We start from the raw sequence: 27,903 nt of genomic DNA on the forward strand, positions 1-27,903 counted from the left end.
ATATATACATACAGATAGATAGAAAGGCAGATACTGTAGATAGAAAGACAGATATATAGACAGATAGATATAGCCTATACAGACAGACAGAAAGAAAGACAGACAGACAGATATATATGCAGACAGACAGATAGATAGAAAGACAGATAGATCTATCACTGTCCATAAAAAGTAATAGTAAATAATATCTAAATATGCAATTTTAGTGCATTTCTGTTGTTATCAAAAATAAAAAAATGACATATAGGCGGGCCTATGTTTTATTTGTTAAATCAAATGTCTGATTAATTGTATTAATAACAATGTTTTTAGACATTATTTTATTCATCAGGTATTATAAATAATTGCATTAAGCTGTGTGCATTCAGGGCTTAAGAAACCTTTTAAAAACAGCTTTCTGGGCTTGACAGATGAAAGATGCAGGACTGATGACAGGGTGCATAGTGGTTAAAAAAAAAAATGATGTAGGCTACAGAGGAACTGATGAATGAACGACTGAGGAGGGAAGGATGCAGTGGTGATGACAGAATGATGTACAGGTTGAGGGATGTTACAGATGGAGGGATGATGATGATGATGTCATTCTTTTAAGTGCGCAGCCCTACTGAATCCACATCCGGGTCCTGTGCTGCTGCTGGTGTGCAGAGATTCGGTCCCGAACACAGCGGACCAAAACAGCGGTCAAACCCGACCCTTTACACCTTCCAATTACATTCAGGACGCAGAATAAATGGGAATGATGCATCCCTGGTTTAAACAGATAAGGGTGATCCTCTCGTTCACAGACTGAATGCAGAGCAAAACAATCCGCCAGCCTCTCTCTCTCTCTCTCACCACCGACGCGCTCCGTTTATATCTCTATCTTTCTTTTCGTCCTTTTCTTTTATCTGGCTTTTACCTCTTCCACTACAGAACTCGCCAGGACTTATTTTTAGTGGGTAAGTATCTGCGCTCTTGTAATATACCTATGTGAATGACAGAGCTAGCCTGTTAGCATGTGTGCTAAGGGAGTAGGCGGGTGTTGTGTGAGCTCAGTGGGCTGACCTGCTGCATGTAGCCGTCGCATGGTGCATTGAAGGCCTCAGGTCTGACAACCCAAGCCCGAGGCTTCACAAGGCCCTCTCGGTAGCATTTAGCCCGTCCTACCCCAAACATTAGCAGTGAGAACCTGCCAGATCCTTAATTCATTCTTTTCCCCGATTACATGCACTAACCTATTTAACGTCGTCGAATCATTACAATCAAACTGAATTAACCCAAACGTCTGTGTTAGCATGAAGCTATCGTGCTACTATGCTCGCGACACCATGACGTAATGCGGAATAGAGAGGCGCGTGAACATGCGGCAGGTCTGCACGCGCAGACTTTCAGTACAGTGCAAAGAACAAGGGCGAATAACATTGATTTCCCATATCTGATTGTAAAACGTGAACGTAATCTAGCAGTAAATCCACTCTGCAGGTAGATCGGATTTACAGAGTGTGTACCTGTCAAACAGTGTTCAAGGCTGGTGTTTGTTTGGTGTTCAAGAGTGAGCTGTGATTGATGTGAGTGGCGAACAATGGTCAGAATGCATTTGTACTCGTCTATTTTTAGTATGCGAGTGTGTAACGTTAGTGTGCATAGCAGTGTGTTAGCTGACGGCCATACATGGTTGGGAACCCGTGTGTCTGCCTGCCTTTGCGACGGTGTGTATGTGTTTACACTTGTTACTTGAGCCTGGTGGCATGTCATAGTTTATTTCTAAACTGGCCACTGGCATGACATGACTTTTGTAGTATCAGTCATCATGAATTATAAATAGAGGCATTGTGCTGGGCGTGTAACTATGCGTGCGTGTTTACACTTGATTCGTTAGCGTTAAAGGGATAGTTCACCCATTAATTAAAATGTTCTCATTCCTGTACGAATTTTCTTCTTCTGCTGAACACAAAATAAGACATTTTGAAGAATATGGTTAACCAAACAGTTGATGGGCCCCATTGACATCCATAGTATGGATATTTTTGGGGGGGGTGAACTATCCCTTTAAACTTCCCGTAAAAGGTTTTACAAATTCGTTTTAGATCATCTAATTTAGTTTTTCTGATACATTTATATTTGCTACTTCAAAAATGTCGTTTACTTGCTTGTTTGTAGGGCTGCACAATGTTAATATTTAACTTTATAAATAAAGTGCACTTCATTACAGTTTTTGCAATGGTATTGAAAACTGATAGTATTTGAGAATTGTGAAATTTTACTGATATTGACTGCAGAAATTTGGCACCGTGACAATCCTATCGTGCTGCCCTATATCTGGCTCAGTTGGGACACAAATAAAGATTCAGTTTGGCGTCGTGACTCGTGAGTGGCATAGAAATGACACCCTGTTTTTTATATCACTCATCATTCTTGAACTTCTGTGTTCCAGATTCCTAAGCAACAGAGATGGGTGCATTTCTCGATAAGCCAAAGATGGAGAAACACAACGCAAAAGGGGACGGCAACGGCCTGCGCTACGGCTTGAGCAGCATGCAAGGCTGGCGTGTCGAGATGGAGGATGCGCATACTGCTGTCATCGGTCTGCCCAACGGCCTGGACCCCTGGTCTTTCTTTGCTGTTTATGACGGGCATGCGGGATCGCAGGTCGCGCGTTACTGCTGCGAGCACCTCCTGGAGCACATCACCAGCAACCCTGACTTCCAGGGAGGAGGCGGAGGAGGGGGTCCGGCCGTGGAGCCCAACGTGGACAGCGTGAAATCCGGAATCCGTACGGGTTTCCTGCAGATCGACGATCACATGCGGCAGATCTCGGAGAAGAAGCACGGTGGCGCCGACCGCAGTGGCTCGACGGCCGTTGGTGTGATGCTCTCACCCCGCCACATCTACTTTATCAACTGCGGAGATTCGCGGGGGGTGCTGAGTCGCGGAGGGGCTGTGCACTTCTTCACGCAGGACCACAAACCCAGCAACCCCCTGGAGAAGGAGAGGATCCAAAACGCTGGAGGATCTGTGATGATCCAGCGCGTCAATGGGTCCCTGGCAGTGTCCAGGGCTCTGGGGGACTTTGACTATAAGTGTGTTCATGGTAAGGGTCCCACGGAGCAGCTGGTGTCGCCGGAGCCCGAGGTGTATGCTATCGAGCGGTCGGAGGCGGAGGACGAGTTTATTGTTCTTGCTTGCGATGGGATCTGGGATGTGATGGCCAATGAGGAGCTGTGTGATTTTGTTCGTTCACGACTTGAGGTGACTGACGATCTGGAGAGGGTCTGCAATGAAATTGTAGATACCTGTTTGTACAAGGTGAGTGAAACCAGAACTTTACCAGTGAGGCAGATGAATTATTTTGTCTATTAAAAACGCAGAAACGGTCACAATCTGGAGATGATTCAGAAATCACACTTGTTGACGCTGACGGTTTGCACAGTATTTTATGCAGTTAGTTTCTGCTACTGTTCAGAAGTTTACGGTTAATCATTATTATTTTATTTTTAAAGAAATTAATACTTTTATTCAGCAAGGGATGCATTAGATTTTTAACTTTCTAGCCAAAGAATCCTGAAAGCAAATATTACGGTTTCCACCAAAAAATTAAGCAGCACAATTGTTTTTCAACATTGATAATCGCAATAAATTTTCCTTGAGCAGCAAATCAGCATATTATAATAATTTCTGAAGGATCATGTGACACTGAAGTCTGGAGTAATGATGCTGAAAATTCATCTTTGACATCACAGGAATATACGACATTTTAAATTATATTAAAAGAGTAAATGGTTGTTTTAAATTGTAATAGTATTCTTTCATATTGCTGTTTTGGTTTACATAATATATATTCACATAATATGCTCACCATATAGATATTATTTTAGTTCTATTTGGTTTTAATTTGGATTAACCCCTCCCTTCTTCTGTGATTGGACAGGGAAGTCGTGACAACATGAGTGTTGTGTTGGTGTGTTTCGTCAGTGCGCCAAAGGTTTCCCCTGAAGCTGTCAAAAGGGAAGCGGAGCTTGATAAATACCTCGAGAGCCGAGTAGAAGGTATGAGCTAACCTTTACGAACTTCTTATTATTTAACGAAATCAGTCATTCAAGTTGACCATACTTGATGGCTCTGAATTGTTGTTGAAATAACAGAGATCCTGAAGAGGCAGGGGGACGATGGTGTGCCCGACCTGGTACATGTGATGCGCACATTAGCATCTGAGAGCATCCCCAACCTACCACCTGGAGGAGAGCTGGCCAGCAAGTTAGTACCACACCGTCTCTCCCTCTCTCTTTATTTCTAGTTCCAAAACCTTGTGATATGCCCATCCAGCATTTTTTATACACTAATTAATAATACACTAAGGTTCAAAACCTTTGAACTGTGTAGCGTGTATCTGTTATATTTCACCCAAAATCAGAATTGGCGTTAGTTCACGGCACTTTTAGGGCATGCTTGCATGACAAATATGTACGCATTTTTCGGGTACGGATGACACCATTGTCAAAACGGTCCCCGTTCACTCGGATCAGTGAAAACTACAAAAAATGCGGCATTGTTCATGCCAGGCCAGTAGTTGACGACGTCACTTTGTATAGAAACACTACGCGCCTATAGACTGAACACGTTAATGCGCATGACGTCACTGTTCTCACAAATTCACGTTTACACAGAGACAATAACTGTTGTTTTCAAAAAAGTGCACTTTGAACCCTGTTTTCAGGCCTCCAAAATGCCATTGTCATGTAAATTAACAGCCAAAACACATAAAGTTTAAAAATTTTAATCGAAAATGATGTCGTGTAAACGGCCCCTTCGAAAAGTTTATAAAACCGCTCTCAAAGCCAACCAAACTTTGATGTCAAACAGACTTGGGTCTGACTCTGCACCAACAGTGCTCAAGTTGCTGCACTTAAAGAATTGAATATGAATTTCCATTTTGTTTTGAATTTGGGCAGCTCAGTAGGTTTTGCTAGAGAGGAGATGGTTCTTTCCCTCTCTTTCTTCCCTCAGAAGCTCATACATTTTCCTGTGTTTGTCACAGGCGGAGTGTAATTGAAGCAGTATACAACAAACTTAACCCATACAGGAACGAGGATACAGTGAGTACACCAGCTTGACCCTGTGTGTGTGTGTATAAATGCTGGGATTTTTGCTTGCATGCTTTTTGTTTTGCTCTAGAATTCACATTGCACGATTATGTTGTTTGTCACCTTCTCAAGTTTTGTAGTCTTTCGTTCTTTCATTTGTGCATGTTTCCATCCTGTTCCGTATTATCTGCTCTATAATGATGGTGCCGGATAGGCCGAGCTGTGCTTGGGAATGGTTTGGTTGAGTGCAGGATGGAGCCCTTCAAATTTGTTGGTCAAATTAATTTTAGATTTATAAGAAATTCTTAAACGCTTAAACGTTTTTGAATAAATTTGTCATGGATTGATTAGATCATTATAGCTTTCTTGATTCAGTACAGTATCTAAAAAAAGACCTTACAAAAGATGTGTTAGTGCCATATAGGCAGAGCTGGTAGATTACATACAAATCGTAATTGGTTACTGATTACAAATTACATGACAAAAATTGTAGTTAGTAACATAATCCATTACATATTTAAGGAAATATAATCTGACAAATTTTGGATTACTTTTAGATTACCTTTGACCTAACTTGTTTATTTGTTGTCAACAACATGAAGTGCGTTAAATATTACATTACGTCAGGGTTTTCCCAGACTGGGGTTCGTTATTTTAAAATAAAAGCAATAAAAATAAAACACACAAAAAAAGAGAATTACTATACACAATAAATATGAAATAACGTGAATTTGCACATTTTCAATTTGTTTGAAAGACAAAAGCCTTCCAAAGACATTAATGCATGGTTAAAAAAACTCACTGAAACTAAGTGATAATTCAAATAATAATTAACGTGTTAATCTGGAGTTGATTAGATTAGATGCAATGTTGAGAAAACACTGGTTAAAGGTGAAATGATTTCTCCATCAATTGCTGTGTGGGTCTCAGTTCTCTGTGAACGGCTCATTGCTAGTGGCTGGTCTGTGTGTCCAATTCCACAAACCTGGAAGACGTTCTGAACGTATACAAACAGACAGTAGGCGGTTTTAGAAAGGAAAATTTAAAAGATAAAAAAGATTCGATGAATCAATGAATTATGAATATTTGACTGCCATTGTTAGAATAACATGTAATCAATAAAAAAGTAACTGTAGTCTGAATAATAGTATTTTAAAATGTAATATAATCTAATTACAAGTACTTAATTTTTGGTTAAGAATTCAGATTACATGCATTCAGTTACTACCTAGCTCTGCTTATAGGGTTATCATGGGACCAGATTTCAATAGTCAATACCAGCAGTAAACAATTCTGGAATACTATCAGTTTTCGATACCACAGCAAAAACTAATATGCTATCTAACACAGTTCTTTATTTTAAAAGTTAAATATTAATACAAATGTTACCATATTCAATATGGTAACAATGACAAGTAGTCTTCAAGCATAGTAAAATATTCAAAAGTTAAGGACAAACAAACAAATACAAGCAATAAAAACAATAGACTAGACAAGCATTTTGACCCTGAAGTGCATTTGAATGTTTGTGGACAGCTGCATTTTACTGTGACGTGTTAATTGCTCTTTATAAACGTGGCATTTTATGGCAAATTTACAAATGAATTGACACGTGGTCCTACATTTAATATATAATTCATATAATGTATATGAACTTGCTACAGTACTGATACTTTTTGCATCACTTTTGGCAAATTCATTGTGATTTAAAAAATCCAAACATATCCAATTCCTTTTCTTTTTTTCTTCATATAAACTTGACTGTCAGTGTAAGAAGAACTGACTGAAAATCAGGTACCTCAGGTGCCCTTTACTTCAGCACTCAGCACTTGATTCTGATGCTTTTCATGACTTCATGCCTTGACCTGCCACACCTCAGGCTGCTCTTTCAGGCCTTCCCAAAATTACAATGGAACAATTCATTTCAGTTTTGTCTTTTTCTTCTCCTTCATATTCATTTTATATTTTGTTCATGTCATATTCATGTTTATAAGGTTTAGTTCAGCCTGCAAAGTGTGAACTGTGGTGGGTTGGTGTGTGTATTGATGGACTAAAGCTGTTTGAGCCATTGGTGATATTTTTCTTTCTTTCTTTTTGGGTGGGGCTTTGCCTTTAGGTGCAGCCTCATAAATTGCTGTAGGTTTTTGAGGAAGACATTTTTGTAATAATTTTATTTTCAGTCCTACAATTTTTTTTTTTATTCAACAATGGTAAAACTTTGTACAATTGTAAACTGGTGTAAAATAGGTCCAGAGAGGCTGTTGTGACTCGAATGGTATTTTCCAATTCTTGGACTAAACTGCTGTGGTAATGTAATCCTAATACAAGACTTGAGCAAATCTGAATTTGGGAAACTATCACACCAGAGCCTTTCTTGTAGGGCACTGCATCTCAAGTCTGGTTCACACTGACTGCAATTTTTATTTTTATTTCTGGAGATCGCCGTTCTGACCAAGTGATTGATGCTCCTAAGAGGAGCTTTTTTTGCACAAAATCTTAAAATAGCCTATTGGCACTCAAACAACATCAAGTGCTGTAATTTCTGTCAGTTTCAATCAGCATATCAGTTTGGCCATTCCATCATTTCATCAGCATTTCCTTGAATCATTCTTGATTTATCTTCATCTTGTTTCATACTGTGTTACACACACACACACACACACACACCATGCGTTTTTCCTGAGTGGTTGGCGGTTGGAGCTTTGTGGCATCTCACAGCTGCTCTCCTCCTCTCTCCATTCAAGACTCTGCATCACGGATGACATGTGGTAGCCCCGCCACTTTAAACACTGCACAGAGTTTACAACCCTCCAGAACCCTGCACAACAACCTTTCCTACAGGACCGGCACCAGACCCTGCACAGAACCTCACAAACTAACTATACAGGACCTGCACAAGAACCCTACTACAGCCCAGCTCAGCTGCTCTGGACTGTTCGGAGGAGGAGGAGGACGGAGGAAAAGGAAGGGAATGAGGGCTCCCTCCCTTGTTCACATAATGTTCCTTCTCAGTGCAAGGCAATGGTACCTTCTGGAAATGTTCTGCTTACTCTTTTGTCCCGAATCACTCTCTTCCAAAACCTTTTATCCTTAACATCACCCTCTTAAAAAAATCCAACACAACACTTTTTTTTTTTTTTTTTTTTTTCATTTAAATATATATATTTTTTTCGTGTAATTAATTTGATTCACATTTCCTTGTGTGTTTGTATATTTCAGCTTTTATTTCTGTGAAGTGCAATTGTCTTGTACAAAGAAAAAGCCTGTATCAAATGCAGCTTGAGTTTTAAGTTTATAAAAAAAGAAAAAAAAAAGGCACACCTTTATGCCCTGCCTGCTTTAGTTTCCTCTCTAACCGCTGAAGCCCAACACATCTGCCTCTCATCTGCCTCCCCATTTTCATTTCTTTCATTTTTACCCTTTTTTTAAAAACTAAATATAACTTTTTGTATTGTTACTTTTTAAGTGAAACGGTAAATGATATGGGCTCACAGCACAGTACAGTAAGCTTTTTTGTAAATCTCACAGCACAGATGACAGTAATTGTTATGTTCTCTCAGTACTACTGTTTTTCTTTTTCTGATGGGGTGGGTTTTTTATTTTTGCCCCTTATTTTTCTGTGGAAACTGCTTTAACTTACTTAAACTAAGCTGAAATTGTGTGCATGTTGTGTGTGTAAGAATGAGTGCGTCAGATGAGAAATCAGTGGTTTGTGTTTCCATAGTGAAAGGTGTGTGTGTTTGTGTGGGCTAAAACTGATTCTCTCTTTTATCATCAACACTAGAACTTGTCTCTACAGTGTTCTGCACTACTGCAGCTCTTGATTTTTTTTTTTTTGATTTTTTTTTTGTTTAAGTTGGCCTGGGAGCATCTTAGAGGATCTCCTGTTCTTGCTGGAAAAAAAGCAATTGTTAAGAAGCACTCAGAACTGAGACAGGCCGTCTTAAAGGGATAGTTGACCCAAAACTGAAAATTCTGTCATCATTTACTCACCCTCATGTTGTTCCAAACCTGTATGAGTTTGTTACTTATGTTGAACACAAAAGAAGATATTTTAAAGAATGTGGGTAACCAGACATTCGGTAGCCATTGACTTCCACAGTATTTTTTTCCTGGAAGCCAATGGCTACACTGTAAAAAATTTGCTGTAGTTATGCAGCTGTTTGCCAGTAACTTACTGTAGATTTAAATGTATGCTATTTACTGGCAACAGTTTGTTCAAAGTTAAATGAACATTAAACATTAACAAGTCTTTGTCTTTACAGAATAAAACTATAAAATAACAATCTAATGCAAAGCATTCTGGGAACCAGAAATCTTCATCAACCTTTTTCTGTTTTTTTTTTCCTTCAGATTTTGGTTCCCAGAATGCTTTGCATGAGGCTGTTATTTTAGTTTTATTCTGTAAAGATAAAGACTTGTTAATGTTTAATGTTCATTTAATTTTGAACAAATTGTTGCCAGTAAATAACATCAGTTTAAATCTACAGTAAGTTACTGGCAAGTACCGTCATTTGTTTGGTTACCCACATTCTTCACTCCATCTTCTTTTGTATTTAGCAGAAAAAAGACAACTTGAGAGTGAGTAAATGATGACACAATTTCATTTTTAGGTGAACTAACCTTTTAAGTGAGCGTATGTGTTTGGCTATCAATGCATATTGAATGAATGGATGTGTGAGATTGCATGTTTATTGTGCTTAAAATTATGTGGGTTTTAATGGGGATATTTAGGCTTTTGACACAAATATAAAAGGCTTTAGCTATAGCGCTCACTCACCCATCTGCACTGCTGAGAGAGTGATGAGTGAATGCAAGTATTACACTCAACTCTCAGATTTTTCTTCTTGTACCATTTGCTTCATGTATTGATTTGTTTGTTTTTTTGGATGTGGTTTTTTTTGTTGTTGTTTTTTTTTTCTTAAAGAACAAATCCAGTGTGATGCAGTGAGCTGGTCTGGTTTTGGGGCGGAGCCTACATGTGTTCCTCTGACCAATAGGGAGCGCAACAGAGTACTGTTTGCTGCTAAAGTGTGTGATTGAAGCATTCGTTCATTCATTTGAATGCTCTTAGTTTATATTCTCCTGCACCTTTTCACCTTTCCCCCCCCCAATGCTATATGTAACAGTTCTGAATTAATTTAATTGTGTTGTTTTCAGAGAGATTGCCGCTTGTTAATTTGTCCTAAGATCGTCTGAAACGTGACATGGTAAAATCAAAACCCCTGCGTCCTTGCCTCCCCAAACTAAATATTTTATGTATTGAATAGATTATATGAACAGGAATTCCCTTGCGTCTGATAAATATGTTAGCTTTTTGTCTAATCCCGTATATTTGCATACTGAAAAAAGGGTAGGTAAAATGATCACTTCTTTGAGTCTTTTTCGTGAACTTCACAGGGTGATTTATTAAACTTTAAAACTAATATTGTAACAAAATGACAATCTAACAGTGTATAGCTAATGTAAACGGAAAGAAATCTCCTTGTATCCTCTATGCTTTCGGCTTGTTATAACACGGGCTTAAAGATAGTTGTGTTTGTGTGTGGAATGGTAAGCTGTGTTTTCCCCAGTGGAAGCTGGAATATTGTGTAATAGGAGGATTTACGAAATGAATCTAAAATTAACAGGACATTTTAGGATGGTCTCAGAGGCCAAGATGTGTTCATGTGTCTTTTTAAGCTTTTTTGCATCCGAAAAGCTGCGTGGAATCACTTTAGGAATGTAGACATGAGGAACGACGTATCTTAATGGGATGCTGTTGGTTTGCTTAACCCTCGTTTTGGCTTTATAAGGACTTTAAACTCTCTCATGTGAAAATTGACTAATGACGTGACTCTGAGATGTTTTTTGCAATGCGTTTTGTTGTATTTATGCAGTTTTGAGATCCATAAATAATAGCTATTTGTCCCCCCTCATCGTTTTTAAGATGTCCAGATTGTTTTTAGATAAAAAAAACAAACAAAAAAAGCAAAAATACTGAATTTTTAGCTTCAAGATAGTCATAGGTACAGGTCCATTAATTGTGGAGAGGTTATATAATGGCTTACAATGAAACGTACAAGCCCATTTATAGATAGAGATGTTTATGAATGTGTTTTTACTATGTTATGTCTTGTCACTCAAGTTGACATGGGCATTTCGCAAGGAATTTTAAGTGACGCATGAACCGTTGCATTTGTTAATTGCGCGTATATTTGCTTTCTTTTACTAAATATGTGTCACAAACAGTTTTAGGCCCCGTATTTTAGGTTTATGCTCTGAAATCCTATTTCTGTGGTCGCTAGCTCTGTAGTGTTTGCTTGGTAGCTCATTTTAGTTGATTTATCCGGACCTGCCTTCTAATGTATAAAACAAGTGATTAATGCAGCCTTAATGCCTCCTGCAAAACCCCACACCCCAAACCCTTGGGCTTTGCTCTTATATTACAGAGCTCTCTACACAAACACATCACAATTTTGTGCTAAAGGGAACAAAATTTTCTAGCACGGTGTGTAATCCAGTGGTTCGGCCACACACATTCTTAGACACACGTATGGTATTTTACTCTCGTGGAATCCCACCTCCTACCCCAACAGGATTATTTTTGCTGATTTCAGTCATCTGCTGTCCTCATAAGCTAAGCTATTTTTGTTAAATAATTGATATGTATATTTGTATTCATTTATAAATATGTACACAAAATGAAGTGAGTAATCAAGGATAATCTCTCCTCCCTGTAACCCACTGTGACCCACTGGTCATCCTCTAACTGTTCCACTGTCCATTTTTGTTGTTTTAATCTTTTCAGACTGGAAATAAACCTATTTTATTTGAAAAAAAAAAAAAAAAAAAAGATCCGGTGTAGTTGTTTATTTATCTTGCTTTTTCCCCCATTTCCTTGTTATGAAATTCTAAATGGATTATACATGGATTAGAAATTACAGCTAACAAGGATGTGTCCTAAATGGATATTATACAAAAAGTTTTTTTTTTTTTTTTTTTTTGCCAGTTTTAATATCAATATCTTAGAGGGTTTGGGATTGGTACACTATCAATAAGAGATTTTTATTTATTGATTTTTTTTTTATTTTTTTTTTATTTATTTTTTATTTTTTTTTAAGAAATGTGTCTTTTAGGAAATGAATTAATACTCTAATACTCAAGTGATCACAGTGACACTGAAGACATTTAAAAGATTTCTATTGCAAATACTGTTCTTTTGAACTTTCTATTCATCAAAGGATCCTAAACAAATATAGCATGGTTTCACAAAAATATTATGCAGAACAACCATTTTCAACATTGGTTATATTAAGAAATGTTTCTTTGAGCGAAATTTCAGCAAATTAGAATGATTGTGACACTGAAGACTGGAGTAATTATACTGGAAATTAAGCTTTGTCATAACTGGAATAAATTAAATTTTTCTATTCAAATAGAAAAGTTATTTAATTGTAATAAAATTTCACAATATTACAGATTTGACTGTATTTTTCATCATATAAATGCAGCATTTCTTTCAGGAACTTCTTTCAAAAACATTAAATTCTTACTGACCCCCAAACCTTTGAACAGTATAGGTCAATTGCAGATATTCATAGTTTATTTCTGAATTAACTTAAGTTTTTATTTCTATACTTTTTATAGCAAAACCAATTACTCTCCCTGTATTTGTGACCAACACAGCTTTAGGTAAAATATACTATTCAGGAAGTGTTTTAAATTGTTGCCAGCAAACTGAATAGACTACAAATTGATTATAGTTTCTGACCCTCTCAAAAACTAATGTAAATGAATGTAAATACTCACCTCTTAAAAGGTATTTTCTTCTGTCTTGTAAATCTTTGCACTGGCCACCAATATGACCCAAGATCTGCAGTAAGAGGATGAAGGTAATTCAGACATCTATTACTAGTTCTTTTGGATTTTTGAGACCCCTAATCTTAAGTAAGTGTAAAAGCGGTATAGTAGTCAGTTATGTGCCATTCTTTATTTGTTTTGAGATTTTGAGGTGGGCGTGGTCTCTTGCTTCTGAGGGAAGGGACCTTAAATTTAATAAAAATATACTATTACAAAGCAAAGGAGATCCTAAATATGAGTCATAATGCTGGCAGCGTTTCAGTCCGATGATATTTTGCCCAACCAGTAAGGTTTTTGTGGGTGATTTGTTTTAGACTGGCCAGAATGTTATTAAACACTTTAATTTTAGAGCTGAATGACTGGTCTCTATGTAACAGATTTTTTAATGTAACAGACAAGTCTCGGTCTTGAAATGGGAAAGCATCTTGTGTGCAACATCATCTGGACGTTACAGAAGTGCTAAATTAAAAAAGGGAGTAACAGTGGAAAGATTATCATGCCTGCTAGAAATGTGTGTTTTTCAGATAAACGGATTAACTTTCCCAGCCAATCTCATTCTCATCACATATGGTGTTCCTTTTGTATATGGGTGGTATTTTGTGTCAATCTACTGTTCATTTACAGATCTGAAAAGTTATGGTTTACAACTATTTTGTTGTCTTTTAGCAGCCAGGTGGGGGCAGTGTGTGTTGGATAGAATGAAGAGTCTAAAAAGTGAAGCCACTGTCAAAACCAAAGTCAGTCAGTTTAGAATGATCTACTGTTACAATTACAGCAAAATGAAAGAGATACAGAAAAATGTAAATGGGTTATAATTTCTGACCCTCTCAAAATCGAATGGTGTTTTTTTGATGTTTGAATTTATAAATCCAGCTCCTTTTGCTAAAGCGAGTCTACCAATGAATGCCTCTCATGTAGATTTTGAATTTAGCACATATTCACCCAGGATTTGACAGACAGAAGTGTATTTAAAGGGATACTTTACACATTTACTCCGCTTCTTGTCATCCCAAACTTAAATGACTTTCTTTTTTGAGTGGTTTTTTGGGGGGGGTCCAATGGAAGTCAATGATAACCAAAACTGTTTGGTTGCCAACATTCTTCAAAATATGTTCTTTTATGTTTTGCAGTAGAAAGGAGTTCATACAGGTTTGGAAAAATTTGAGCCAAGCTCTCATCGTTCTGTGATCAGATGGGGCTGGAATAAACTACACCACTTTTTTAAAGTCCCCCTGTGGTGAAAATCAAGTTTTTAACGTTGTTTATACGTCTATGTGAAGTTTAGACAGAAATTTTCAATGCAAGTCTACAGGATTATTATACAACATACAGTGGGTACGGAAAGTATTCAGACCCCCTTAAATTTTTCACTCTTTGTTATATTGCAGCCATTTGCTAAAATCATTTAAGTTCATTTTTTTTCCTCATTATTGTACACACAGCACCCCACATTGACAGAAAAACACAGAATTGTTGACATTTTTGCACATTTATTAAAAAAGAAAAACTGAAATATCACATGGTCCTAAGTATTCAGACCCTTTGCTGTGACACTCATATATTTAACTCAGGTGCATTTCCATTTCCATTTCTTCTGATCATCCTTGAGATGGTTCTACACCTTCATTTGAGTCCAGCTGTGTTTGATTATACTGATTGGACTTGATTAGGAAAGCCACACACCTGTCTATATAAGACCTTACAGCTCACAGTGCATGTCAGAGCAAATGAGAATCATGAGGTCAAAGGAACTGCCTGAAGAGCTCAGAGACAGAATTGTGGCAAGGCACAGATCTGGCCAAGGTTACAAAAAAAATTCTGCTGCACTTAAGGTTCCTAAGAGCACAGTGGCCTCCATAATCCTTAAATGGAAGACGTTTGGGACGACCAGAACCCTTCCTAGAGCTGGCCGTCCGGCCAAACTGAGCTATTGGGGGAGAAGAGCCTTGGTGAGAGAGGTAAAGAAGAACCCAAAGATCACTGTGGCTGAGCTCCAGAGATGCAGTCGGGAGATGGGAGAAAGTTGTAGTAAGTCAACCATCACTGCAGCCATCCACCAGTCGGGGCTTCATGGCAGAGTGGCCCGACGGAAGCCTCTCCTCAGTGCAAGACACATGAAAGCACACCTGAAGGACTCCAAGATGGTGATAAATAAGATTATCTGGTCTGATGAGACCAAGATAGAACTTTTTGGCCTTAATTCTAAGCGGTATGTGTGGAGAAAACCAGGCACTGCTCATCACCTGTCCAATACAGTCTCAACAGTGAAGCATGGTGGTGGCAGCATCATGCTGTGGGGGTGTTTTTCAGCTGCAGGGACAGGACGACTGGTTGCAATCGAGGGAAAGATGAATGCGGCCAAGTACAGGGATATCCTGGACAAAAACCTTCTCCAGAGTGCTCTGGACCTCAGACTGGGCCAAGGTTCATCTTCCAACAAGACAATGACCCTAAGCACACAGCTAAAATAACGAAGGAGTGGCTTCACAACAACTCCGTGACTGTTCTTGAATGGCCCTGACTTAAACCCAATTGAGCATCTCTGGAGAGACCTGAAAATGGCTGTCCACCAACGTTTACCATCCAACCTGACAGAACTGGAGAGGATCTGCAAGGAGGAATGGCAGAGGATACCCAAATCCAGGTGTGAAAAACTTGTTGCATCTTTCCCAAAAAGACTAATGGCTGTATTAGATCAAAAGGGTGCTTCTACTAAATACTGAGCAAAGGGTCTGAATACTTAGGACCATGTGATATTTCAGTTTTTCTTTTTTAATAAATGTGCAAAAATGTCAACAATTCTGTGTTTTTCTGTCAATATGGGGTGCTGTGTGTACAATAATGAGGAAAAAAAATTACCTTAAATGATTTTAGCAAATGGCTGCAATATAACAAAGAGTGAAAAATTTAAGGGGGTCTGAATACTTTCCGTACCCACTGTAATTATAGCAGTGGATTGCAGAAAATAAATGACGGAAATGATGACTACTCACCACAAGAGGGGTTTACACTTTACAGCTTCGCTGTTCGGCACAACTGTATTTTTTTTCCCTCTCTTAGAGAGCTTACAAACACTTTCAGTCCTGCTGACCTGTAATGGAATCTGCTCTCTTATTGTTTCAATGTTATATGTGCACGTGTACGTTTTAATGGGAGACTTGTATCCCTCTGCTGCGGCTGCACGGATTCATCAGTCAAACAAAACAGCTCAGCCTGCCAATAGCAGACAGATAATATTGACTGTGCTATTACCTCTCGGTCCTCTTTCTTCTCTCATATTCTCTTAACAGTTCTCACTCTTTTTCAAATGCATGTGGTTGTGTGTCTATCAATCTTTCTCTGTTATTCTCAGTTACTGGAGGTCACTGATGTTCATGCAGTGTTGCTGTTTCTTTTCATTTATACCTTAGTAAAAGCTCTTGGGCATGTTTGTTAATGGTAGAGCTTTGATTTTTGTAGGAATTTCTCTCCCGGCCAGTGTGCTTTTCTTCTTTCTTTGTATGTGTTTGCTTTGCTGTGTTTTTATATTAACCCTTAGCACGTACTGTTGTCCTCTTCTCAAAATGGCCTGCCCTGTGCATCTCTTCCTGTCTGTAGTCAATTCTCTCTATTCTTCTCCTCCAGGATCCAGACATCCTTTTCTTCAGAGGTTTCTTCTAGATACTGCGCAAGCCTTCTCCTTTCCCCTTTCCTCCTCACTTATCCTGTTTGTTATAGCACTTAAAGTTTTGCATCTCAGTGTTGGTTGGTTTTTATGATTTTGCTCAATTTTGACTCCGTTAGTCTCATATAACATATGTATATTTATAAACGTGACCTAAACTTGACAGCATCTTTCAGTAAGATATATAATACCGCTCAGAAGTTTGGGGTCGGTAAGATTTTTAAATGTTTTGGAAAGTAATCTCTTGTGCTTAAACAAGGCTGTATTTATTTGATCAAAAATACAGTAAAAACAGTATTGTTATAATTTAAAATAACTGTCTAATTTAATATATTTTAAAATGTAATTTATTCCTGTGATGGCAAAGCTGAATTTTCAGCATCATTACTCCAGTCTTCAGAGTCACATGATCCTTTAGAAATCATTCTAATATGATGATTTGGTGCTCAACAAAACTTTTTTATTATTATTATCAATGTTGAAAGCAGTTGTTCTGCTTAACATTTTTGTGGAAACCATGATATATTTTTGATGAATTTAAAGGCACACTATGCAAGATTTGTATCTTATTATTACAGCTTCGAAATCATTTAGATAAACAAACTCGTAGTATAGGGCGAATCATCCCGATAGCAAAGCGGGGGGACGCCACTGGCAAAACCAACAATGCAAGTTTGAGAGGTGGCGCCCCGCCAAATCTCGCGAGAATCACGACTTGCTTTATGGCACGACGTCACATACATCAACCACATATGAAGCAGCCTCTATGGAAGACACTAGCACGCATTTCAGACGTGAATCATGGCAAAGTCGACGAAGAAAACAAAGAAAGCGTGGTCGGAAGAGTGCAGAGACGGCTCTGCGCGAGTGCTATTTACGACAGTAACGTTAAATACAAGTACTCCACAGCGACTCTAGGGGTCGCTGTTTGATAAAAACGGAAACTGCTTAGTGTGCCTTTAAAGTTCAAAAGAACAGCATTTATTTGAAGTAGAAATCTTTTAAATTTATTGTAAATAAATTTTAGTAATTTTAAATGTCTTTACTTTCAGTTTTGATCAATTTAATGCATTCTTGCTAAATAAAAGTTAATTTCTTAAAAAAAAAATAAAATATATATATATATATATATATATATAAAACATATATAGGCCTAATATTAAAAAATATTATATATATATATATATATATATATATATATATATATATATATATATATATATATATATATATATATATATATATATATATATATATATATATATGTATGTATATATGTATATGTATGTATATATATATGTATATATATATTTATTTTTTGACCCCAAACTTTTGAATGGTACACTCTTAAAAATAAAGGTTCCAAAAGGTGGGTTTCCACAGCGATGCCATAGAATAGCCATTTTTAGTTCCCCAAAAAAACATTCAGTGAATAGTTCTTAAAAGATTATTATTTTTTTATAGTGTGAAGAACATTTTAAAATTCTAAAGAACCTTTTGCCCAATGGAAAGGTTCCAAGGTTCCATTGATGTTAAAAGTTCTTCATAGAACCATAGATGCCAATAAACCTTTATTTTTAAGAGTGTATAGCGTATAGCATTCTCCACCAGGGTCTTCATGTAAAGTGAATATAGTAAATCTTCAAGCTTTACAAATTCCAAAGGCATTATTCAGTATAAAGGCATTTGGCGTATGCCATGAAAACAAAAGAAAATCCTCTTTATAATGACTTCGCCTCCATGAAGTGTGGAACAGCCCTCTAATTGCATCTACCATGCAATAAAAGTCCATAATTCAGGGAACAATGATGCGCAGACCATGGAACAAGGTTGACAGGCAGAACACTGCAGAGTTTGATAGCAGGCGGTTGGTGTGATGCTGCTTTCTGTTGTTGTAATGAGAGCACACTGCACCGTAGTTCCTAACATCAGAGAATAGACGTGGTGCTTCTGAAGGGACCAGTATAGAGAAACTCTCAGAGAGCTTTTCATTGGTGCTGATGGTGCTGATTACCTCAGAGGGATTCAGTTATTTTACAACGAACCAGATTGGCCTCAGACAGATCCAGCTGTGTCATTTCATAACCCAGCTAGAGCAGTGGATGGCCGTCGTTCATGTTTTTTCTTCCTTTCTAACTGTTCCAGTTCACACTGTTCTAGTTTCTCATGCAAGTCATATTGAGATTTAAAAGGCACTTATTTTTGAGACACGAGACAATATGCTTGACTTGACATTAGATTATTAGACCGTTTAATCGTTTCTCAAATTTGAAAGAAACCGTTTGGGATTTTGAAATAATTTCCTTAGTTTTAAATAAATGTTTTGTGATAAATATTTGACACTTTATTTCTGAAGGCCTTGATTCATATTGAGTGAAAGAGCAATCACATTTTGTGAGAAAACAGAAGCATGAGATTGCAAGTGAATACTTGATCATGTTGAATAAAATGTACAAAATTCTTTCAGTTTGTAGTGTCAGTTTGTCACCTGTTTTGCCTCATGTCTCAAGAATCATGAGGATGAGCATGTTTTCTTCGTTTTAGGTTGTCAGAGCTGATAAGATTGTATGGTGATGCATATTTAATAAAATGACTGAATAAAGAATAAAACGCAATATTATTTATTATGACAAGAATCATCCTGATTATATTGGCATACACCAACAAATGTTGTTTTATGAGTCATATTAGATATAAAAAGATACTTAAGGTAACACCTGTGCATATTTTCTGTCTTTTACAGCACACACACACACACACACACACACTCAGGATGTAGTTCTCAGTAAAGGTCACTGTGCTGTGTTACTGACACCCTTAGGTGTGAAGTTCTCTCATCGTGGCATTTTATGTCAGACACACACATATATCAGCTCACAGTTGCAGATCAGTGTGACGTCTGATGCTTGATGGCTGTAAGAAAGTGTCTCTCGCAAAGAGGAAAGACAGAATATGAGAGAGGAGGAAACCTGTCAAGACTATGTGTTATTAAATGAACTTTTATAGATTTTGATGTGAATCATAATGCCTGATTCATACATATTGCTGGATTTTTTTGTGAGACTGCCTCTCTCTCCTTCTCTCTGTCTCTTTTTTTTTCTTCTTTGTTGAACAGGTGCCACTTTGACCAGCGACAATAGTGCTTTAAGTTTGTCTTTCATTTGCACAGTGGGATGTCTTCTGCTTCTGTGTGCCATTTGGAAGAAGGGAATTGGCAGAAGGCAGGAAAAAAAAAGAGAGGGAAATGTTATTTGGCACATCACCCTTGTTGATTTGGCGTTATACAAGAGAGAGTAAGGGCTTGTTGGTAAATATGTAAATGGTGCACTGTGAAGACATCCTGCCTGGCACGATTCTTGAGCCAGCGGAGACACAAAGACGTAATTCAGAAAATAACTCCGCAAGGAAGTCAAAAATAAGAAGAGAAGGCAACAATTACAGCTTAGTGTTGCTGTATGGACTTGCAGAATTTTTTTTCATAACATAAGCTGGCAAAAGGATCATCTATATAACTTGTATTTTTTATTTAACACATTGGCAAAATGCATTATGCATTTGAAATAAACCCTGCTAGATTTCTCGCTTTTAAAGAAGCTAGTTTATTAGACAATTTAATTAGTCATTTATAGCTGATGCTTTTTCCTAACTAAGGCTCTTAGCAACTAACAGAAGTGAAAGTTTGACTTAGGTAAGTACAAATTATAGTGATTAAAAATCCTGTTTGTATCATTTGTAATGTCAGTCGGATTTCTGACTACCTTTCTGCTGTGCGTAATAGAATCACTGAAAAGAAGAACTTGTTAGGAAAGAGAGCTTAAAGTGTTAGTGTGATCTAACACACTGTGTATTATATGTCATGGGACCATATTTAGAAAGAGTCCATCTTATTTCGCATTCACAAGACAAGATGAGTAAGATATTATGCTTTACAATAATTATAAATTCTAACTTTTTTTCCCATGCCAGAGTAAGTTTTATAGCATATAAAATTAGTTTTATGTTAAAGCAAATTTGAACAGGTCAAAAAAAAAAAGTCCTAAATGTTGGTAAATTGTAAGAGTAATTTAGCCTATAAGAATAAACTATTAAATGTGACCCTGGACCACAACCCAATCACATGGGTAAATTTTATTAAATTGAGATTTACACATCATCTGAAAGATGAATAAATAAAAATCTGAGGGTGCAAAAAAATCAAAACGTAAAATTGTCCAATTATGTTCGCGATTGTGCACTCACATAAATAAATGTTTTATATATTTACGGTTGGAAATTTACAAAATATCTTCATGGAACATGATCTTTACTTAATATCCTAATGATTTTTGGCATAAAAGAAAAATCGATCATTTTGACCCATAACAATGGCTATTGCCATAAATATACCCGTGCGACTTATGACTGGTCATAAATGAAGAATTTTCCCCAAAAGTTCTGCCAACCTTAGTGAAAAAACGAAATCTATACCAAAATGTATTTAAAATACATTTATTTCATACTAGTATACTACAAATCCATTAACATGTTTACTGACATATTGCTTGAGACTTACTGATATAAATATTATAATTAAACAAACTATTTGGAGTGCTGCTTTATTTCACAATGCATATTTCTTAATATTAAGCCTAAAATGTGTTTTAATATCACTATTAGTACTTTAGCACAATCAAATATACTTAAGTATATCTTTAGTTGAACTTCTGCACTATTTCTGCATAACTAAAGCGCATTAAGTAAAAAAAATTGTTGTACCAATTTAGTATACTAAAAGTACAATTGCAGGGTATTTATATTAAGTATAAATATGTAAATGTATTTGTATACTTAGCATAAAATAAATGTATTTCAAATACAATTTAGTATTTATTTTCACTAGGGAATGGTCCAATAATGATCAAACCCCAGGAAATACTATTAATACAATAATGTTACAAACACTATTTCAAAATAGTGAAAATATATATTTTTAATATTTTGAGAATTCGCTACCTTAAAATATTGTGAATATTAAAATTTTTCCAGGATAGTTTATTAATATGTGAATAACACTGGTCTATAATTTTTTAGAAGTCATGACATATGACACTGTATAACAGGGGTGCAAAACTCAGTTCCTGTAGGGCCACAGACCTGCAGAGTTTAGCTTCAACCCTGAGTAAACACACCTGATCCAGCTCATCGAGTCCTTCAGGCTTATTTGAAAATTACAGATGTGTTGGAGCAGGGTTAAAACTATACTCTGTAGGGCTCTGGCCCTCCAGGACCTGCTATATGATTTCTGACGCAATACCAGCTTGCATATCATTGTTTTCCCTAAAAAGCAAGTACTGTACAAACCATAGATTTATTCATTGATCTAGTCAAAGATGTATTTAAGTCATTTCTGGTTTATAAATCACGTATCCTAAGTCTCAGTGACCCGTAATTAGTAAAGTTTAACCACATTTATTTCAGGAGTATTTTGCTGTAGACCACTGAGGTAAAATATGACTCAGAAATTATACATTATAGTAAATGCTTTTCTCTTTTATGTGGATAGATTTGATTGCAATGTAAACCATTCAGTCATTCTGGATTTGTATCACTTGACCACTTTTTTGAGGAGTTATAGCTTACCCCACTATCCCCTGTATGTTAGTAAAGTCTTATTCCAAGTTAAAGTAATCTACATTCAGGGTTGAATGGAGTTCATGTGCAGCTTAGACAGCCGGTCACATGCAGGAATGAAACAAGAAAGCTTACTTTTTGTTTCTAGTGGAGGTGAAGGACACATACTGTATATTAATTGAAAACCTGATACACTGTTTGTCCTATAGATTTAATTTTATTGTTAATATAGATATACCCTTTAGTACTGGAGGTGTCTTTTGAAGCTGTCTCTCAAAGCTCTGTTGTTTTGATTTAACAAGCATTTTAATAAAATTAATAAAATTTGAATTCAATAGAACAGGGCAGCAATTACTATGGGTTGTGACTCTAGATTCACAGAGCAAAGAAGAGGGGCTGAACCTTCACCTTCAATTCAGCAACTTTAAATGTGAATGTTTAGAAAATGTTCTCATATAGTCAAAGGTTATTTAATTTGCTTGCTGGGAATAATTCACAACAGTGCTTCATGCTTTTCACATTGGAATGTTGATGAGGCCAGATTATTGAAAAAAAAAAGAAAAAAACTCACCTCACATCCTTCAGAATGTTTAAAATGTTTCTAGTATATTCATGAAGAAGCAGGTATTCACTAAGAAAAAGAACTATATTTTAGTCAGGTGCATTACAAAATCAATTCCTTTTACAAGCTTGCAAGTCTAATTAAAAAATCAAGTTTGTTCAAAATAAATTGAATACTTTGGTATAAGTCTGACCTTTTTAATTGCTCTTGAAATAGTTACAACTTTTCCAGAAACACCAAATTGGGAAAGCAGAAGTACAAAATTCAGAATAGAAAAATGTTACATGTTTATCTATTTGTATTTTCCATCCAGTACAGTCATTAAAAGCTCCATATAAATCTATAAAAATGGTTTATAGAAACTTAGAAACACGCTCTAAATGGATGGCACGATCCTACTGAAACATTTTAATAAGTGACAAAGACTTCAGACTTCTTGTTTCTTGACAGGCTCCATTTAGGGTTCCCGTGCGTGGCCGGTTCGAGTGGCCCGCTATTGTCCCACAGAAGTCCGGAGGGAGGAAGCGCTTCTTTGGGTGGTCTGACAAACCCCCGCGGCCCACAATAGAGCGGGGCCCAATTATGATGAGGACGTTTTTCTACTTGAAGGTTGTTGATTTACGGCTCCCAGTTCAACCGCCTGCAATTACCAGTGAAGCGGCCATGCACATTCACAGCACTTTCTCTATTTAAAGTATGAAGAGTGAAAGCCCAATTTGTTGTTAAGGTAAGAAATCATGTTTTAGACGTACATTTTGTTGCGTAGTAATTTTATTTGTCTGTTAAATATATTCATTTCACCGCATGTAGAGTAATATTCTGTGTTGGCCTCTGTAGGTTGTGATTTCGGTTGTGAAAAAGTTCCTTTGGTGAACATTTTTATTTCAGCAGATCAGTCAGGCCTGACAGGCTTAACCGTAGAATCAAGTGCTAGTGGTAAACAGTCAAAATGATTATGAATGGTTTTGATGGCGATCTACCTCAATGTACACCATCAAGTGTTCTCTACGTCTCTTTGACGATGATTAAAATGATTATTAGCTGCTGCTGATTATAGCTATAAAAATATTACGCTGCTCATTGTTTTTTTCTATCAGTTTGTTAACTTTATTTGTGTTTTTTTGTTGGCAACACCTTTATTTATAATCTGTCTGAAAAAATTAAGGTTATGAGCAGCTTTGTTTAAAAAAAATTAGAAAATGTGTGTCAGTATGAAATTGAAAATGAAAATAATCTTCTATATTTACTCGCTTTATGGCAGTATTATTTAATTAAAAAAATAGACAATATTAACCAAATGATGTATACAACTTATAAAGCAACAAGAGTTCAAAGGTAAATACCATTACAAATATTTCTTTAAATGCGCAAGATGGATATAACAGTAGGCTATGCAAATCTAAATCATTTTATACATCCCAAAATAGAACCCGCAAGTCAACTTAGCAGAATTGTGCTCTTTAGTTTTAAGAAATTGAGGAATTTTACCCTGAAGGTAAGCTACTCTGATGTATTTTTCCCAATGGCTTGGGGCAGATGTGATGAATTTTACCCTGTGGTTTGGATTACACTGATGTATTATACCATAAAGTTTAGGGTTGTGACACTGTCGGGTGTTGTTGGCACTGAAGAAGCAGGTCGAAGGTTCAGATCTAATCTCTCTAATTAAGCCGTCTTGGTTGTAAAGCCATGATCTCTGAAACAACATAAACATGACGGGAATGTAGACTCCCGTAATAGGGTATTAAATCTCGAAATACCAAAATAACAGCAGTGACGAAGTCTCCATTCACTTCACACAATCTTCCCGTTTTTGACTCTTAAATTGTTAAATCATCTTATCACCAACGCAGAGCTATAAGATAAAGGATGATTCTCCAATGGGAGTGTTTAGATGCCTCCGAAATGTTAGAAATGTCTGTAGTAAATATTTGTTATGGATCCAAAACAGATGGAATTTTGATGTAATAGATAAAAAACATCCAACAACCATGCTCTGGTAAAATGTCTTCACAGCCTTTTTTAACTGCTTACTGTCATTTATAGATCTGCTTCTACACTGAGTGGCCTTCACCTCAGAAACATTCCTTTCATTGCCATTCCCCGGTATGTATCAGCGTGGGCCACTGTTGAAAATGACAGCAAATCTAAAATGAAACCGTATTCTGGAGCACAGGATCAAGGTTAGCAGCCGCAGCAAAGAGCGTGAATATAAGTCAGAAAGGTTAGGAGAAACAGAAAGTCTGCCATTCTTCTCAGGCGGTTTCCTTGTTTCTAAGAGTCCAAATGGACTTTTTTTTCTTTGATAAATCATGTTTCTGCTACAGGCCACTGACTTTCCAATGCAAAGACGTCAACCCAGGTAAAGGGAGGAATTGTATAAGATCTCTATACGCTATTTATACTCTGTCCTTTTACCAGAACGAAAAGGGACACGCATCTTCAAGAGACTCGTTGAGAGAGCTGTTGTATTTTTTGATACGATGGATGTGAATTGAAATCATATAGCCTATTCAAAATAATCCACGCTATTTGTTCCATCTTCTTTGGTCTGTGAAACTAAAAGCATAGATGACACTCTTGAAGTGTCCGTTTATGTGCATGCAATCATATCTCTGTTGATTTCAGAAAACTCAAACACACTCGGCTAATTTGCGCTGATTTGTGGCATCTGATCTTGAGGTGTGTATATTTTTCTTTATTGTTGCTTTATTTTGAAAAAGTCTCACACACATACTCACATAGGCCTACTTTTAGCCTATATGAGGACTTTTCTAAACCTACCCATCACAGACAACTGTGGGCATTTTTTGAATACAAAAAAAAACCTTAAGTATGTTTTTTAAGCCATTTGGTTTGAGAGAACACAGGAACCATGTTTACGTTGTAATACCCATGTCATTTTAGACATTTGTGTCCTCATAAACCATATATACAAGAAAACACACAGACACGTAAGGAATCGCCCTCATCTGTTCTGCAGTGTTTGCCTTCACCTCTGTGTGCGGAGGGCAGGTGGGGGAGTAAAGTGAAAGAGTCTGTGAGCCTTAACAAGCTCCAAATAGAAAAAGAACATCATTTTCATTAGGCTGCCAGACAAAGGCAGAAGCCCCCGTGTTTTTGGGGAGGTCTGCTGTGTGTATGTGTGTGTTTCCTTGGGATATGCCTCTCAAGCGAGAGCGTGCTTATGATTGTGAGAGACTCTGTGTGTATGTGTTTTTCAGGGACTGTCCTCTTTCCTGGCTGCTTTGTCTCTATTGGTATTGTGTGCTGCTCAGAGAAAGGACTTCCTGGTCAATAGGGAGTAGAGTACCATGAACTCGACAGCTCCCAAAACACTCCACACACACACACACACACACACACAAACACACTCACACAAACCCTTCTCAGCAGGCCGGAGAGCAGATAGAGAGAGACGACAGGATGGTGCAATTGTGATGACTTGTTGCTAGGTGACTGACAGACAAATGCTCAAATCAGGGCCTGTTTTCTTTTTAAAGCTTAAGTCTATCTTTCTGAAATGTTTGACTGACTTGAATAGGTTCACAGGAAAACATACTGGCTAGAAGCACGTCCTGATTTTGCCGAGTCAGACGCGTTACTGTGTTAACATGTTTTGTTGATCCTGGAACAAAATTCCTGTCCGAAAATTTGATCATAACCATATCGCTACACTTAAACCTAAACTTACCCATAACTTATACCTAAAATCAGAGGGAAATGATGGATCAAAACTTCCATAGTATTTTCTTTTTCCTACTATGGAAGTCAATAGCTACCATCAACTTTCTGGTTACCAACATTCTTTAAAATATCTTCTTTTGTGCTCAACAGAAGAAAGAAACTCATACAGGTTTGGAACAACTTGAGGGTGAGTAAATGATGACAGAATTGTCATTTTTGGGTGAACTATCCCTTTAATCGAATTTACGATTAATCGCACTTTACATGTAATCGCACTTAAATTGAGATGCTGCGATAATTTTTTTTATGCGCAGCTTGTCATTGATGTACGGCTCTGTAAACGCTGCTCCATCTGAAAGCACTGTGAGTTTGTGTCACTTATAACGTGCATTTGAAAAAACAACACGCGTCAAACATCTTTCCAAAACATGAGAAGCATTTATGAACCTCTTGTCCAACAACAGACAACATTTAATAACATGCATTTACTCCAAACTCATTTCATAACGACAGTTGAGCATCCTTCTGTGAGATGATGTGCCTTCTTACACAGAATAAGGCAGTCGTGTATTTATAAGTCATGTTTAATCAAAGCGTTTCAATTTTCTGTTTATTCAGCTACAGCGATAGGGATTTCCTGGAATGATCAGGGGGGCAGGGTTTCATAAAATATTGAAGCTTCCCCGGGCGCCGCCATTGATTAGCGGACCATCACCTGCTGTTAGCATTCCATTGACTCCCATTCATTTTGGCGTCACTTTGACAGCGAATAACTTTACATCTGAGGCGTTTAAAGACTCCATTTGTCCATTATTTATTTCTAAAGAAACATGAAAATGTATAAAAGGCTCCATTACCTTGTATCTTACGTTATGGCCCCGTAGAAGCAGTTTTTGTAAAAATAGGCTAACGATTGCGTCATAACCACGCGACTCTCTGTCGCACAGTAGAGAAATTACCGTATAGACAGGAGGAGAAGCTCGCGGGCAATCGGGGGGACGTGGAGGCAAAATGACAAAGTAATTAATCAGAATACTTAGCAAAAGTTGCTCCTGCTCCTATCTCATGGACACCTCCTACTCACACTCTCCGTCTCTGCAAGTTTCGGAAGGGAATGATTCAGATTTCTCTTGGCACAGCTACTAGAAGACAGACGGGTTGCTCACGTCACATCTACGTCGTCAAGCTCAGTTTGAGTCTGAGCTCGACCATCAGGAAGTGAGAGCTTCTAACTGACTTCACTTTTCTCCGTTGAAACCTATGGGGTCGCTGTGTCCAGTTTTATACTGTCTATGGGAATGATGCGCATTATTGTACTTCTGCGGCGGGGCATATTTATCGTGTTTGCATGAGAGCGCCCTCTGGCATTCAAATGGGGCAGTATTTACTACCAATCAGCCGCACTCCACTGACAAGCTGCGCATAAAATAATCGCAGCCTTTGCCAAATCGCGTGCGGTTTTATTGCGATTAATCGTT

The 27,903-nt window shown here is 37.3% G+C and overlaps 1 protein-coding gene across 6 annotated transcripts in view; it reads left to right on the top strand.

Moving 5' to 3' along the window:
- The first annotated feature begins 348 nt into the window (after positions 1-348).
- Positions 349-27,903, top strand: part of ppm1aa (protein phosphatase, Mg2+/Mn2+ dependent, 1Aa) — a 38,272-nt gene continuing 10,717 nt past the window's right edge. The window contains exons 1-6 of one of the 6 annotated variants that reach the window (XM_084391716.1): positions 577-938; positions 2,414-3,285; positions 3,908-4,025; positions 4,122-4,233; positions 5,015-5,072; positions 23,189-23,465. In XM_084391716.1, coding sequence (XP_084247842.1) covers positions 2,431-3,285; positions 3,908-4,025; positions 4,122-4,233; positions 5,015-5,072; positions 23,189-23,431 — 1,386 coding nt within the window. In that variant the 5' untranslated portion in view covers positions 577-938; positions 2,414-2,430 and the 3' untranslated portion in view covers positions 23,432-23,465. The other 5 variants (XM_084391717.1, XM_084391719.1, XM_084391718.1 and 2 more) reach the window with 5 other exon arrangements.

The sequence above is a fragment of the Rutilus rutilus genome, assembly GCF_951802725.1.
Source record: "Rutilus rutilus genome assembly, chromosome: 20".
In the NCBI taxonomy this organism is placed as follows: Eukaryota; Metazoa; Chordata; class Actinopteri; order Cypriniformes; family Leuciscidae; genus Rutilus; species Rutilus rutilus.